The sequence below is a fragment of the Pleurodeles waltl genome, chromosome 6, assembly GCF_031143425.1.
Source record: "Pleurodeles waltl isolate 20211129_DDA chromosome 6, aPleWal1.hap1.20221129, whole genome shotgun sequence".
Lineage (NCBI taxonomy): Eukaryota > Metazoa > Chordata > Amphibia > Caudata > Salamandridae > Pleurodeles > Pleurodeles waltl.
This window is the reverse complement of record NC_090445.1, coordinates 723,796,604-723,813,817: the sequence shown is the minus strand read 5'-3', so window position 1 is coordinate 723,813,817 and position 17,214 is coordinate 723,796,604. Positions and strand designations below refer to the sequence as shown.

Genomic DNA, 17,214 nt, shown 5'->3' with positions numbered 1-17,214 from the left:
TCTTTGAAACGTATTTCAGATGTCAAAGCGTTGGATATGTCCTTTGTACAGTTTACTTCCTCAGGTGTTTTCTTTCAGGTTCCCAGAAGGACAAAAACAGATCTAATGTCAGTGTTCTATCCTTATTTCCCTGACCACCCGAAGCTGTGTGTTGGTAGTTGCTTGGGGCAGTATATTACAAAAACAAAGGATTTGAGAAAGCCGTCCTTACCGCAACTCCTCATCTCCTTCAGGACTCCCCATAAACTGGTTTCTTCCCCTACATTAGCCCATTGGGTTAAATGGATTATGAATCTGGCAGGTATTAATATCTCAATTTTTGAAGCCCATTCTACCAGGGGCGCTTTGGAGTCTAAAGCCTTCTGGGCTGGATTGAGTCTGAATGACATTCTCAAATCTGCTGATAGGACAAATGTTTCAACCTTCAGAACCTTTTATTGCACACGGTTCTCATGTTGATAATGCTATTGTTGCTTTGAACTAGCATAATAGGAGCCTCCGGGTCTTGTAATAAAAGGGAGATTTTCTTATATTCTATGAATGAAAGTCTTGATTTTATTAAAGACACAGAGGCGAGTATTATCCAACCGCAGTTGTTTTAACCCTCCCTCTGTTTATTTACGTTTGACAGTCGCTCCCAACCAGACATATTAAACAGGAGTCGATTGTTCAACAATCACAACATCAGTTTTTTGTCCACCTTTTGCCACGGTCGAGTACAGGACAAATCTCAGGACAGACGTCAATATCCTGGACTAACACCCGATGATGCTTCGAGTTATTGACTGTTTTAAGAGCATTTTTTCTGTTCTATTGGCATTTAATTTGGCTACTTATTGTACCTTTGTTTAAAATCTATTAACTGCTTACACAAGAAAAGAGGACTTGTTGCTCCCAGTCAAGACGTTTATAGAACTATCATTATGTGATTGCTGGTTTACCTTTATGACATAATATTTTAGTTTCCCAGCTTGGAATGCTGGGATTTGTGATTTTATCTTGGCTGTTATTGAAAATAAAGCAGGAAAAGATAGCATAATACTTGCCTCTGTGTCTTTAAGTTTTTAATAAAATCAAGACTTTCTTTCACTGAAGCTAAGAAAATCTCCATTTGCAGTTAGATATCTTGTACAAACTGGTTCTTTCCTATAGGCTCAGCGATACCTCTATGTTTGGGCATGTGGTAAACAATAACAAACTAATCAACTTTGGCACTAGGACTCCGAACATTGCTATATTCACAAAACAGAAATAAAATAAAACAAATGCAGCCTCTGAATTTTCAACAGCGTTTTATATTCTGAACCCCCCCATTTTCACATTTTAAACTGTAAATGCAGCCCAACAAATTCCAGTATTCAAAGTGCATCCTGATAGATAGGCGGATCCAGCAGACAAAGCAACACACAACATGGTGCCACTTGCTCCTATGCCAATCTAAGTTAAGTATTAATGCAGCGGGTTGGTTTGCCACATCTGGCTGCCGAACCTGCCTGGATGAGCTGAAAACGTTCGTTCTCATCCTCAATTGGGAGTGCTGGTGATTTTTTAGAGCACCAAAAAAAGCTTTATCTTTGTTTACTTCAGGTAAAACTTCCTCCACCTCAATACAAGTTGTTAATAGGAGAATTAATGCCTCTAATTTTTGTCTACCCTCCCCTCTTGCCTGCTATCAAATGTTGGCATCTATGTCCCATTTTAATGTGGCAACACTACCTGATGAGACAGCTCCACCCATATGAGTACAGCATTTGATTAGGAAGTTGTGTGTTTCCACTCATACACAGTGCTTATACTGCTATTTCTGCCTTGTGGGACAGCTTAGCAGGACTAAGTTAGTTATGGTGACAAGCCAACAAACAAGGATATGGGCCTGATTACGACCTTGGTGGATGGGATACTTTGTCACAACCGTGACAGATATCCCGTCCGCTGTTTTGCAAGTTTCATAGGATATAATGGAACTAGTAATACGGCAGGCGGGAAATCTATCACGTTTGTGACGCAGTATCCCATCTGCCAAGGTCATAATCAGGCCCTAAATGTCTGATCTGCTGACTAAGAAACTTTATGATACAAGCAGTAGGCCTGATGGTTTTATTATAAAATCATATTTTAAGTCAATAGGCACGTAAGGGAATTGTTATAATAAAGCATGAAAACAGATGTTTTATTGCATGGAATCTCAAAAAATACCCTAGTAGTCAAGGGTTTTGTGTTGGTTAACCCATCTGACACACCATGTGGATAAATGATTTGTACTATTATAATTGTAGTTATCTTAGTAGAGCTATTATTTTGCTTTGCCAATTGTAATTTTGTATGCATTTATAATAGTATAACTGTAAGCAAGATAGCTGCCTTATGGGAAAGCTTATGCTCAATACAATAGGCTTGATTTAGTTACAAACATGAGTCAGTCATGAAAACTAAAGACCTGATTGGTTCACTTGGAAAAGTATTGTCCAATGCATAATGTCAGATTTGTTTATTATGAAAGATGTAACAAAGGCAAAAGGGCTTTCTTATTTATTGTGAAAAGCATTTCTTAAGCCACATGGGCCTTTAACTGTGGATTATTATCACACTGTATCACAGGTTGTATGCAGGTCCTTTTTCACATATAATCTTATATATAACCATAACTTGGGAAGGGTTTTTGGTGTTGGGCAACCACTTTGACAAACCACCCACCAGCCTTGGCCTAAAAATATTTCACTGTGATCATTCTTTTTGGGTCCTTTTCAGATAGATTGTATTTTGTTTTGCCAACTGCTATTTTGTCCATATTTATAATTTTATGCATGATGGTTCCCATCTTAAGTGCACTTCAGTAGGCCTATGTTGGTTATGGTTACAAGCCAATGATAAAGACAATAGGACCTATATTGTTTTAACATATTTTATTGGATTTTGCTGTCAACAAGCCCCCCCTCAATCTAGATGACACAATCTATGACCATATTCTTCCATCATCGCACAATGTTTCAGTTGCATTCCCACATATTTGCAATATCTGCAGCTAGCATCAGTATCGGTGCTTTGCATCCCTACCTACCTACTCGCTAGGGTAGAGCTACTAACCCTCCCTCCCATCCCTCCCTACCCCCGCTGGTGTGGTGCAACATAAGGCCTAGTGTGACTCTTGAGCCCCTGCGGGTGAGCAGCATAGCCACTGTGTATGTATTGTTTTTTTTGGCGAACTTCTAAGTAAGCCATGGAAGCTTTTCATCTCTTTCTTATTCCTCCTAAGGGTCCTTCAGGGCCATGACTAGTAGTTACGAAGCTCATGCATTTTCCAAAGTTCCTATCCCCTTGTGTGCCTCTCTACGCAGTAGGGTCCCTTCACATTCCGCCCATTTCTCCAGCTCCTTTATCCAGGACAACTTTAGCAACACAAAAAGATGATGGACGGAGTGCTGAAAACTTTTCAAATACTCACCCCCAGTCACAGATCTGGGTTTAATCCATCGTTCTTTTGCTCACCATGCCACCCCAGTTTGGACTCAGCCATATGCAAAACAGTCTTGACCCTGTTCCCCATGGGAACTGTCCAGCCCGAACTGCCAGGCCAAGTCCTCCCTGGACCAAAAACAAGCATCCTGGGACCGGTTTCAGGTATCACCATTCATCAGCCAGGCTAGCTTGGATCCAGTGACACAGGGAGCAAGGGACCCACATCTGGGCATACCCTTCTCACTTAGGGCAACTTTAGCAACACAAAAGGATGATGGACACAGTTGAGATAATATGAGTGTCCATACGTTAATGCTGTCCGAACTTGTATTTATGGTTCATTAGTGAAAAGCCTTCATTATTAAGGTAGGCGCTATAAATACATATTTTAAGGTCAGACTGCAATAACGACAATGGCTCCAGTTAAAAAAAATAAAAAATAAGTGTACACACGTTTTGAAAAGTTTAACAATATGAGGCTACTTATAATGCTCCCAGAATACTCTCTAATTAGATGTAAATGTGTGCAGAAGCTTGTATGCAAGAGTGATGATTATTTGCTTCCATAATAAAATGCTCAGTAAAAAATGCAAGCGAGGAAAAAAAGGTTTTGCTACTATGAAATGCTATATGCTATTTCTTTGAAGCCTCATTTAGTAAAGTGTACTGATGCATGCTAGTATTACCAAAAAATATTCCTAATGGAAAATGAGTGTAGCCATTTTCAACAAGATTATGGGAAGCATGAAAATACACAATCACTGGCAAAGCCAACCGATCCGACATTTTTTTGGGAGTCTTTTGGTTTTGTCAATGCATGTCTTGTTTTGACACGGTTTATTGTTGTAGGGGCTGCCAGGCCCTCACCATTGTAACAAACACTGGCAAAAAGAAAAAAAGGTTGGTGGTCTCAAAAAGCACACACTGCCAGCAGCAGCGTAACAAAGGTCACGCAGTCCCATCCAGGGGGCCTCCTCAGCAAAGCACCTGCCCTGAATAAGTTTGGAGGGGCCCTCCATGTTCTTTGCAGGGGAGCACCCTCCAGTTTTGTTACACCATTGATTGCCACAGTAGTTCCTGGCACTGAACAAAACTACTTTGTGTGTTAATATGTTCCTTGTGGAACAGCAGAATGCGATCACTCACAGTAAAGCCAGCCGATAGTTAGAGAAATAGATGTTTAATATAGCCTTAGAACCCGCCGTAGCGGGGTCTACCGGCTATTAAAGGCCCGCTCCCGTGTTAAATGCCCGAGCCGAAGGCGAGGGCATTTAACAAGGGAAAGGGCCTTTAATAGCCGGTAGAGCCTGCTACGGCGGGTTCTAAGGCTATTAGAACATTCTGCCACTCAGGGCAGAATGTTCTATTAAAACAAACAAATTGCTCACGGAGCCCGAGGGGATTAAAATCCCCTCGGGCTCCGTGAGGCTTTGTTCACAGCTGTTGCTGTGAACAAAGCGAACATTGGAATGTTGGCGCTGCGGGCTTTTACCGGCCAGTAAAAGCCCGCAGCACTCCATTGTCTTCAATGGACATGCCAACATTCCAATGTTCTAAAAAAACACGATGTGTCTTTTTTAATGCCAGACCTAATTAGGGACCCAATTCTTAAAGGAAGTCACAAAAGTGCACCCATGGAATATGTCTTTGAATTAGTGACTTTCATAAATTCACAAGCACTTACAGAAGTAGACCAGGAAATCGTACTCCTAGGAAATATTTGTGAACTGTATTTTAGCACGAGCAAATATGAATGTGTAGATTTGCTCAACTGAAAATATATTGAGCGTTTACAAGTTCACTTTCCGTCCAACCACTTTTCCCAACCCTGGAAGAACGTCTACTTCTACCTCTGTCAAGAGTAAATTTCCACTATTTCTAATTATGGGAAAAGATTCGAGAAGAGCTTGTGAAAATCCTTAAAATATGCAAGTTAGGAGATTTGCAGGCTCAAATGCATTCCAGCCCTGGAACTTTTGTTTACTGCTTCCTCCAGCCCCAGTATGTAGATCTCCAGAAAGGACGCAAAATAAAGAAATTGCTATACTAGAGACTGAAATTTCAAGTATGCAAGCCCTACTACAGTAGTAGCCCTGGCAGAATCAGAGAGGCTATTATCAGAGGTCTTAGATAATGACATTGCTGCCCTAATATGTCACTGCACTGCATGGCAACACAGGGACAAGCAGACTTTTTTTTACAGGACAAGTACATTTAAGAAGCAACCTGTCCCATGGACAAGTAGATATTCTAATAAATTCCACACCCCTGGCCCGATATGTCGGTGTAAACCCATCCACAGGCCCATCCTGCTGCCGCCTACTTGTTATCCATCTGGCAAGCCACTGCAGCTGTGCTGCCAAATAGTACAGTTCAAAGTCCTGAGCTTCCAGTCCTCCCTGCCGTACGGACGTCCGAGCGTAGCATATGCCACCCACCACTGACCCTGTCCCATACAAATGGCGTGCTAAGTGAGGTTAGCTCTTTAAACTAGGAATGGGGCACCCGCAGAGGGAGTGTTCCAAAGAGGTACAACAATCGCGGTATCGCCACCATTTTCAGGAGAGCGATTCTGCCCATCACCGAAATGGGCAGCGTCTGCTAAAAGGCTATAGATATCTTCAGGTTGCGAAGGCCTAGGCCGTAATTATCCTCAAACATGTCCTGAGCAGTTCAATATATTTTGATTCCCAGGTACGATAAGCAATGGGGCTCCACCTCCAAATTCCTGGGCAAGTCAACCGGGATCTCATTTTCTTCAATAAGAAACAATTTTGTTTTGGACCAATTCACTTTAAGTACAGAGACCTCTGCAAAGTGGTCCAGCAGGGATTGCACCCTTTGCAGATCTCTTCCTGTGTCCCATAGGAATAAAAACAGATCGTCAGCATACAATGCAACACGCTGAACATCTTCACCTGCCATAATTCCCTCAAAGTGCACTCCCAACCCGGCTAACACCGCCAAGGGTTCCATGGAGATAGCGAAGAGCAAGGGGGATAGTGGGCACCCCTGTCTCGTACCTCGCTCTAACCCAAAGCCCTCTGAGATAGTCTGCCCTGTCCGCACCCTGGCTGTGGGTCTAGTATATAAGAGCTTTGTGCAGGCCACAAATCTCTGTTCGAGTCCTATATGAGTCATGACTTCTTAGTCCCACTTAAGGCTATCGAACGCCTTTTCAATATCTATACATAATATGGCAGCAGTCGTTCCGTCATATGAGGTATCAGCTAGGATAGCCATAAGACGTCTGATATTAGCTGCCATGTTGCATTTGGGAATAAAACCTGATTGATCAAGGTGAATTAATTTGGGCATAAAGGGGAGAAGTCAGGAGACTAAGATACTACTCAGGATCTTATAATCGACATTCAGCATGGAAAACGGCTCATACGCTCCCACTTCTGAAGCCTCTTTTCCTGGTTTAAGTAAAAGGATAATCACTGCTTCTCTGCTAGTCAGCAGCAGGTGACCTAGGGCATATGCCTCGTTAAACATCTTCATGAGTCTCTGAGCCAGTTCTGTTGAGTAAGTGCTATAAAATTTGATCGGTAGGCCATCCGATCCTGGAACTTTGCCTCAGGCCATTCTTTTAATGGCCCCCAGTATTTCAGGCACAGTTATTCCTCCCACTATTGCTACTGCATTGTCACAGCTCAGGCGGGATACAGTGATGTCTTGCAAAAATCTAGTCAGTTGAGTGGGGTCAGCTAATGGTCTGCTATAGTATAAGGTGCGGTAAAAAGCAGCAAAGTAGGCATTTATTTCTTCTTGAGTTTCCAGGGGCATCCCGGAGTTCAAGTTTATTTTCACTATTGGGGAGCCCCTCTGCGCTGGGTTTGCAAGCCAAGCCAAAAGTTTACCCGCCTGAACCCCCTCATTATGTTGCTGTGCAATAAAAGCCTTATAATCAAAGGAGCAAATCCGTTTTGCTTGTTCCGCCACTTGCTCCCTGGCCTCCTGCAGTCGCAGCTCCAGTTCTGGGTGGCCCGGTCTATCCGACTCCAAAGAGCATAGTTTAATTACCATATCCCTAATGTCCTTCAGCAAGGTGCATCGAACCCCAACCCTCTCCGAAATACAATGCCCTCTAGTCACCACGTTGAACGTTTCCACTCTGTTTGAGAGTCTGAGGCCGTGCCCTCATTTTTGTCAAAATAATGCACTATTTGCTGTCATGCTTTTTCCCGAAAGGAGGGATCCTCCAACATCTCTGAGTTCAGCTGCCAGCTCGGTATCGGCGTGAGCAGTTTCCCCCAAGACAATCTAATCAGCACTGGGTTATGATCGGATAGTGTGCGAGCAAGATATTCGATACCCGCCACCTTGATGTGGATTTCTGGGGAGCATAGGAAAAAATCTAAGCGGATATGGAGCTCATGCATGCTGGAGAAAAAGGAGTAGTCCCTTTCTAGGAGATTGAGTCTGCACCAGCTATTCCGGAGACCCTAGTGTTCCTGCCATTCTATCAGTGCTTTCGCCGCTTTGTGCATAGTTTAGCCACTAATGGGGGTGAGACTGATTCATCTCAGGATCCAGTACGCAATTAAACCACCCTGTTCATTAATACATGAGGTAAACGTGTAGACAATCGGTCAAAGAAGAGTGACTGGTGTACATTGGGGCTGTAAATGTTTTTCAGTGAGATGTCCTGTCCATCTAGCCTACCCATCACTACAACATATCTCCCCTCAGGGTCCACCTCTGTGCGCACTAATGAAAAAGACAAGCTCACCCTGATCCATATGAGAACTCCCTGCACATAAGCCGAGAATGTAGTGTTAGTATAGTTGCCCTTGCCAGCCTCTCTGCAAGGCCACGCCTTCTTTGGCAGTCATGTGCGTTTCTTGCAGGAGTGCTATGTCAACCCCCCGCCTCTGGAGGTATGTGTAAACCTTATATCGCTTAGCTAATGTATGTATGCCCCTGACATTCCAGGAGATTATCTTATAACTTTTTTGTGTTCCATGAGGGGTATGTTATTTGGTTCAGGGAGTGGACATTCTCCTCCACATTCCATTGGAGATTATGCAGAGCTCCTCTCCTCAGCTCAGCATGTATTGTCAATCTTTTCCACACCAGGGGTAAATCCCAGCATTCCCCAACTAGCTCTGAGTTATGAATAACCAAACTCTCATTCCCCAGGACAGGAAGAAACACTCCCCCCATCCAAACGTCAAATTAAGCAAGTTATATCTCAGTATAGAACTTTTTCGGGGCGGTATCCAGGCAGGGGAGGGCTCTCAAGAAATCCAGTCCCCAACTGGCATCAACAATCATTTTACTTGCAACATCTTGTAGCCCTCCATCTTGGGACATGTATAAAACATTAGAAAAGCCTGCACTCAGCTTTTTTCGGGGGAATGTCTGACAAATGTATGTCCCCATAACAGGCATTTCATTACCACTCTCATAGTCGATACATCTTGCTATATCAGATCATCAGCTGAGCAGGGGGTCACCACTGGTAGGCCCTCGGCAGAGAATATGGATATTTTCGAGTCATTGTCTGAGTCTGAACTTATATTAGCTCTTGGCGGTGGCAGTACTCGTTCTCCAGGTGTCTTCCCGCTAATGGAGACCACTTCTTTAACCGCTTTCAGTTTTTCTTGCTGTACCTCCTCTGCTGTGGGGGATCCCCTCACCACGGATCATCCCCTCCTCCGGGATCGTGCACGGTGTTTCCTCTTCCCAGCGTGCTGTTCCCCATTAGGGCCCGGTCCAGGCTGGCACTCCGCCTAGGACTACGCTTCCTGTGGAGTGAAGAAGAACTATACTCCTGTTGGGGTGATCACTCAGAGCCGGGCTGGAATCTGCAGAGAATATTCCACTCCTAGGTCTCGTAACTTCTTTTTCACCGTGCCGAAGGCCACCCGTTGTTGTTGTACTTCTTTAGAAAAGTCAGGGAATATTAGCACCTTATGGTTTTCAGTTACCAGATGGTCGTTTTGGCAGGTGGGCCGCAGGATAAGGTCACGGGCTCCAAAGTGTAGCAGTTTTGCCACTATTGTGTGTGGTGGTGCTCCTGGAAGGGGGCAATGGCTGCAATCAATGTGCTCTTTCAAAAGCAAAAAATGGGGAAGCCCCTCTGGGACTGACTCCTGAGTAATCCAAGTCTCAAGGTAGCCCACCAGATCATTTTTCTCTATTTTCTCCGGGAGGCCCACTATTTAAATGTTGTTGTGGTGGGCTCTATTTTCAGCATCTTCTGCTCTATCCTTCAGCATTTTCAGTCGTCTTTCTACATCGTTTAGTCTATTGCTGGCCATAGTTACCACTGGAGTCGTCTCCAATAGCGCCCTTTCTGTTGCAGTCACTCGTTCCTCCAGGCGTCTATGATCATTGCGTAGAAGTTCCAGATCTCTGCTCATGTGTCTGTTTTCTGCTCCAGAGCTTCCTGAGATGCCGCAAATGCCTGCATCACATCTTGAAGTGTGAGAGTGGGGTGCATGTTCTCCAAATGCGGGTGGCCCCCGTGCTTCTAGATCAGCCTCCTGAAAGCTACTTATCCGATCGTCTGCCGTCACGTCTCGTTTTTTATTAGCCTTCCCCATAGCTATGAGGTTCAGTGATAGCCAGTGTGCGAGGTATGGGGCACGCCTCTGCTCTCTCTCGGTGCCCTCAACTGGTCGCACCAATAAGCTAACTGCTAATGCGTGGTCTCTACTTCCCATTTGACGTGCGTTCTTTCTGGACTTTCTGGGCCCTACATGCACTTCCAGACTTCTCTGCAGGCCTATGATCCACTGTGCACAGCCCTGCTTTAGCCAGAGCTCCCGCCTGTGCTGAGTTTCACCCCGATTAATTTAGGGTGTCTCCCTCATCGTCCGCCAGTCAGTGTGCCAGCGGCGGCCCATATTCTACACAGTCTCCAGGGTCTAACAGCCAGACGGGCCCTCTCATCCTCCTCCTTTTCTCCTTTTCACTTCTCTCCCCCGTTGATTATGCTGGTCTTTTCTGGCTCAGGTGTGTGGGGGAGGGGCAGGGGAGGAGCCACCCCCACGATGCGCAGGATCTCCCTCCTCTAATCTACGGGGCCACCTGCTATCTTGTAGCCGCCGGTGGGGCCCCTAGCTTTCTTTAAGTCCTGGTCCCCCTTTTTTGTATATTCCTCGTGGGAAGGGGAGGAAGGGGGAGGCAGGCAGCCCCACACAGGCCGTTTTTAGTAAAAGGTAGGGGGGAGAGGGCGCCAATCTTTGTCTGCTGCCCAAGGTCCAACGTCTCCTCCGTTGCCGGCCCACACTCCCAATGTCACCACCCTCTCCTCACCTTCCTGCAGGTGGGCGGCGCCTTCAATGCTGCCGGCTCCTCTTCACCCGAGGTGCCAGGTGCCGGGACTCTGCGCAAACTTCACCCGTGCTAGCTACCTGCCCCCGTCTCTCTGCAAGGCTGCCGAGCCATAGCAGCTCCCATCTTGGAGGCCTTCACTGTGTCTTGGGCCTTCTGTCTGCTGCCTTGCAGGGCACCGCAACGGTCCACTTTTGGGGGGGGGTTTCATCTTCCGGGGGCCTTCCAGAGCTTGTGTTGGATAGGGTCCCCATCTAAGGATTTACAACTGCCGGATGGGTCGGGTGAGGGCCGGTTCCTCGGAGCTCCGAGATTCCGCGACTCACTCCATCGGCCACCCGGCCATGCCCCCCAAGACAACAGGCCCTTTAGGTCACTTCTGACAGTAATGTACAATTACATAAGTTTGATCTGTTTATTCTGAAAAGTTATAACAAAGCTATTAGGCGTAACTTACTTTTTGTGAATAGCATGTCCCACTTGAACAAGCCTTCCAGATAGAAGATTTGCACTATGATAATCCTCATTAGGCCTTATTTCGAGGGATTTTATATTATTTTGAAAAATGTAATTTTAAACACATTTGCAATTTTACTATGGTATACCTAAAGTTTGCCTTATGGAAAAGTTTGCGCTCAATACTGTTGGTAGCTGGTTATTGTAAAAAGGTAGTGATAGTGAGGGTCTGCTTGGTTGACTGTAAATCATTATTTCAGATCAGTTCATTAGGAAAAGTTATGACAAAAGCAATAGGTCTGATTTATTTAATATGAAATACATATGTTAAAAATAATAGACCTTTAATGGTAGATTGTTAATGGGCCATATTAAGGCCTGCAGCCGTTAATCTTGTAGCATTAAATCGCACAGATTTTACACAAACAAAACCATATAGATTCAGCAGCTATAGTTATACTTATCTCAAGAAACTATAACCCGTGCCCTAAGGTAACTATAACTTGCAACCCCAACTACAGTACTTACCAGTGTGTGCAGACTGAGCGCATGTGCTATATGTGAGTAGGCTGGTGGTGGTATATTACATGTGGATAACAGTACTAGGCAGTGAGTGTGCTGTGGAGGTACACTGAGTGTAGAAGTGTCTGCATTGGTACATTTCATGCAGGGCCTTGAGTTCCATTTTGGGAAGATCAGGCCTTCCTGATGAAAACATGAGGTGCAGAGAAACAACCCCACACAGATTTATGTATTGCTGCATTCCTGTAAGTTGAGTGGGCACGCACTGAAGAGTGGGAAAGCCAGGCTCTTCCTGTGCATTTCAAGGTGCTCTTTGATTCAGTGACAGATCACAAGGAAGGGACCTGGACACATCTCAAGAACAGGGAGATGGCGGTGATAAGGAAATCAGAAAGAGTAGGGCTGAGGGCCCAGGATTATCCTTTTGATGCCCTTATCACTGTGGCTGACATCCAGTTGTGAATTCTGGTTAATCCTATGAATCTTCTTGTGGGTTAATCAACTTCAGAAAACTGCCTGCTGTCAGACATCCTTCAGGAGAAAAAAGAAAGGCGAAAGATGGCTATTTCAAAGAATCAGAACCTCAACATTAAACCTCAATGACCTATACACTAAATTACATTTTGTCTGGAAAAAGACTATAAGTAGGGGAATCTGAGACCCCAACACTTTGTCATCTACCAAGCAGCCAGATGGGCTGGATAGGGGAAGTTCTGAAAGACTTCTGCCTGTGACGAGGCCCAGCCTACTAGTCTTCCTGCTGGGTGAGCCAGAGAAACCAAGACCACCTGCCCTGAAGCACTAGCGCCTGCCTGCTTGCCAAGAGTGGTGTGCCCGTGAGGAAGAGGAGAATGTTAGAAGGAGCGAGGTACAGAAGGGAGCCCTGATGTGAAGACTCCTTTTGTGAGGAATCCACTACCGCACCAATAGGGGTATGCCAGCATGTCGGGCTGATTCAGCAAGGGGCCGCTGTGGACTGGGCTAAGAAGCACTGTGGCCCTGCTCCTGCACTCATCAGACTGTAGCCCATGTGCCGTAACGATCTGGCGACCCGCATGCCAGGAAGGACCGCAGTAGACAATCAAGAACTGCAGTGGGACAATCCTGCACCTGCACCGATGAGGCGGCTGCCCATTTGCTTCAGCAACCCCGTATGCCAGCTTCAGGTCAGCGTGACCAAACTTGTGAGTGCTGGGGCAGTGACCATGTATACCAGGAGGGGCCACTGGAGAAGCTGAGGTCAAGGGCCCAGGATGTAACCCGAGACTGCGGACTGCTGCTGTGACAAAGGTGGGACCAGCCTGCAGTCTGTGGACTGCACTGAAGGAAGACCGAGGATCAACAGGACCCCACCAGACGCCCAGCCGAGCATAGAGACTACCCCCATCTTTGCAGAGGGAAAAAAAGCTTATAGAATCACTGCCAGCGTAGCAGCATCCCTGATTGTCTAATCCAGCTGGTAGCTTGAGGGAGACAGCCTGCGCATGCCAGGTCCTGCTGTGTGTGACCGCGTGCAGCCTGATTTTGCCGATCCGGAGCAGGACTGCACTACTTCGCTGAAGGGTTCCATACCACTGGAGTGAATAAGCTAAGAACTTGGCCTTTTAGGCCCCGGGAACATGTAGTGCTGCAAACCCATTGACACTAGAGACTGAACATATGAACAAAGTCTGAGGAGAAAACTATTGAGTAGGGTCTAATTGTTTAATTTCTTTGGATGTGGTCATCAGTAAATGGGGAATAACATTAAACCCGTTGGACTAGAGGAGGGAGGACATGGAGTGGCCAGACAAATAGTAGAGCCCCAACTTCAAGGGGGATTGTAATTGCTTCTGAATGTTGATTACCTTTGCAAGTGTAGAGTTAGAAAATGGTTTGCGCTAATCGCACATTGAGTTATGAGTCATGTTCACCCCTGAAGGAGTGTTGACTGCTCGATCTACGCTACTCAACTGAGAATCAGGTACAGAAGGGGGTGCTTGGCCCAGCTGAGCAGGATCCATAAAAAAGAGAGGCCTCAGGACATCTGAAGTAAAGCGCCTCAACCACCATGGCTGGACCCAATATATCTGGCTTGGCTCAGGCCCCTTTGAACAAGGTTCTGACATCCTCCTTCATTTCTTTCTATTTTAACTTTTTAGAGTATACCACAGTTCACCAGACAGATCTAACTGGCCTATTGTTTCCCCCACATTTCATCTGCATCTCACGCTCATGTTGGGGGGGGTGACGTGGTGGTGGACCTGATATATATATATATATATAAAAAATAATAAAAGAAAGGGCAAGATTGCCAGTTTTAGGTGGCAGCCATATTAGAATGTTTTCTTTTACTTGCATTTCTCAATGTATATAGGGTTGTACTTGAGTTTGTGGGTGTGTTTTATTCTGTTGAATATATGCGGGTGAATGGGTACGTTTATTATGACTTATTGAGTGCCTAGAGCTACTGATGACGAAGAGATACCTTTAATTATAATCAGGACCCTTTAAAATGTTTGTTCCTTCAAGGTGGCCGTTTATAGTTATATGGCGATTTACAAACGGTGAACGCCCATTTGCAGTGGTACGATATCCAGACAAACAGGAAATTCGTCAAACCACAGCATTAACTAACTGGTGACGCTGCACAGCTCAAGTAAATCGATATTCACATATCAAAGCATCGGCAGTTGTGCACTCACCCACAAACTGTAGCCACTTAAAACTTTATATATATAACCCTTTTGGTCACATTGCCGACACAATCCCAAACCAAGATGGCTACTATCGTTCAGCAGACGCCTACAATACATCGTTCTCTATTTGTACATAAAGCGCCACACAGGCTATTCCTCTTCCTTCCCTACCTGTCCCTCTGATGTACTGGAGGAGACAGGTGATGGCAGCTTCTCCATGTGCGCTGAATACAGAGCTCCGTTACACCTACAATAGGTTTCCGATCTAGGTCCGGCACGTTAAAAGGTTTTTAGACACCAGACATTGAAAAAAGACTACACTCGTGCGCTCGACTTTGGAACGTGCCTGGCACGGTGGATTTCATTATTTTTATTTATTTTAAAATCCAGGGAAATTGTTAAATCTTTTTGCACTGGGAATGTGTCCATCAGTGTAAGTAATATTTTTTCCATACAAATATGAAGCAAATCTTGCGTTGGGTGTGTTTTAACTAGCTAGTATAATGAACAGCGCCGAAATGCATCACAGCACAAGAACGTGAGCCATCTTAGACAGGGAACGATTACACGTGTTTTGCAGTATGCTCTTTTTTTTTTACTTTAAATAGCTTTATTAACAATGAAATTATACCTATTTATCTTTGAGAATAGTTACGGACGTACCAAATGACCCGATTCAGACGGGAGACACACGTGTTTTTAAAGGGAAAAATGTATTAAATTGTCTTAATTTTAGCTGTCTCCCGTAAAAAGTTGCCTTTGCTTCAATTTATGTCAATGGGTTAAAATTGAGGTACCCGCCCCAGGTTTTTTTATCTCCCTCTTTCTTGTTTCAAAATGCTGGCATATATGTATCTATGAGATGTAGAAATGATATAATGTAGATTTTATGTCAAGACCGGAGGCTCCTATTATGCATTCTTATCTTGCTTTAAGATAGCAGCAGTCAAGAACTACAAACCCCAATGGGCTTGGCAACAAGCTAGCCAATGGGAAGAAAAAACATAGGAACATAAGCACCAGTAGGATAACAGTAGTCACCATGGAGTACACTCTTGAGGGAAAGCAGCCCTCTTTTCTTGCTGCTCGCAGTCAAGTTATAGTTCTTAAACAAATTTTCCTTATGGTATAGCTTATAAACATATTTAGACTTTTTTTTTGTGGGAACGTTCCGTTACGGTTTTTGTTCTTTCCTGCGCAACTTGCATTCTGCCCCTCGAGCTTTCTGCTCCCTCGCACTCCCCCCTTTTCTTTCCTCACAAGCGGCTACCTCCATACGCGTTAACGGTCTCAACCGTCGCGCTCATTTACCGCTTTTGGACCCGTTTCTCGGCAGCGCGTCGACGCGTCCTCTCCTGCCAGCTGCTCTATCTTCAACGGATTCTCCTTCTGACTGGGACCGCCCTCAACACGCTCATTACTCTTCAAGGCGCGTGGCTCCTGTTTGCTCTCTTCACTTCGTCCGGACAGTCTTCCTTCAAGAAACACGCCTCAAGGGAGTGTCTATTTTTGTTATCCCCTCCCATTTTTACTCCTCTTCCTATTTACCCCTTTTATCTTGGTTTTTCAGCCTAACTGTTACAATTTCGTGGTGTTATAATGGAGATTGACAGTTCTCCTTCAACCCCTGTCAATAATGACGATGGGGAAGTTTTTAATTAGGATTTGACTGATTTTATTCAGTCCTCTGTACAACAAGCTTTACAAGCTTCTATGAAAAAGATGTCTAAGAACATCGAAAATTCTGTCAGAAATATTATGTCCAATACTTTACTGGCCCATTCTGCGAGGGAAAGCAGAAAACATAAATTGGCTTTATATTAAAAAAGAAATCTTCTAGTGGCGCACAATTGATAGGTGAGTCTTCCTCACCACAAATTGAGGATTTAATTCCTCTAAGGCCTCCACAAAAGGAGGGGAACATTTCAACTAATGTAAAGAGCGCAATCCTGCATTCTAAATGCAAAATTAAAACGAAGAACATTGATAATGTGCCCAAAAAGATCATAGTATAAAAAATATTGGACACTGACGACGATTTGGACGACATGGTCCAATCTGATGCTTCTGGCACCACTTCCTCCCCTCCTCCTCCAAAGAAAATAAAGTTATCCAATCCTGACCCTCACTCTATTCTGGATACCAACGGTATTCCCATGTTTGATCCTATTCTCATACACCACCCCAATTCAACAGAATGGTTTCCGGCTTCCCACGTTGGCGATTACATCTCTTCACGTCTTCGTCTCCCTCTGGACAAACAAACTCGGGCAAAGTTAAAATCTGAATGTCCCAGACCTTCGTTACCATCTCACATCACTTCAACACCTTCTATTGACCAACCTCTAATAACCTTCTTTAGCAAATTTGGCAAAGATCCCAGCAAAGGGGTAGACGAAGCCTGGACAACCTGCCAGGATAAATTATTGGATGTGGTGGGGCCTTTCGCTCGTATATTCGACTTGGCTGAATCAGCCAGACTGGACAATTCTGATATTGACTCTACAGACCTTTCCCTTTGGGTTCAAAGGGCCTTTTGCCTCCTGGGCAATGCAAATTCGTCCATCATTCATGAAAGAAAGAAGGGCTTACTTTTGAAATTAGACCCCAAGCTCGCAAATCTGGCTACCCTTGATCCTGGAATTCCGGCAGAAGGCCAACTTTTCGGCGATTCATTTATTAAGGGACTTAGCCGTTATGGTTCCACTTTCTCGTCCATCGACAAGGCCCAACAGAACCTGAAAAAAGTGTTTAAACAACATGTTTTTGCACGGGCCAGTAGAGGCAGTAGCCGCTTTACCAGCTGTTCCTACCG

The 17,214-nt window shown here is 44.9% G+C and overlaps 1 protein-coding gene across 2 annotated transcripts in view; it reads right to left on the bottom strand.

Moving 5' to 3' along the window:
- The window catches only part of SFXN4 (sideroflexin 4), a 160,422-nt gene extending 145,709 nt beyond the window's left edge, over nt 1-14,713 (bottom strand). Inside the window, exon 1 of one of the 2 annotated variants that reach the window (XM_069239240.1) lies at nt 14,571-14,713. In XM_069239240.1, coding sequence (XP_069095341.1) covers nt 14,571-14,618 — 48 coding nt within the window. In that variant the 5' untranslated portion in view covers nt 14,619-14,713. The remainder of the gene's footprint in view (nt 1-14,570) is intronic. The other variant, XM_069239241.1, reaches the window with a different exon arrangement.
- Between the last annotated feature and the right edge of the window lie 2,501 nt (nt 14,714-17,214).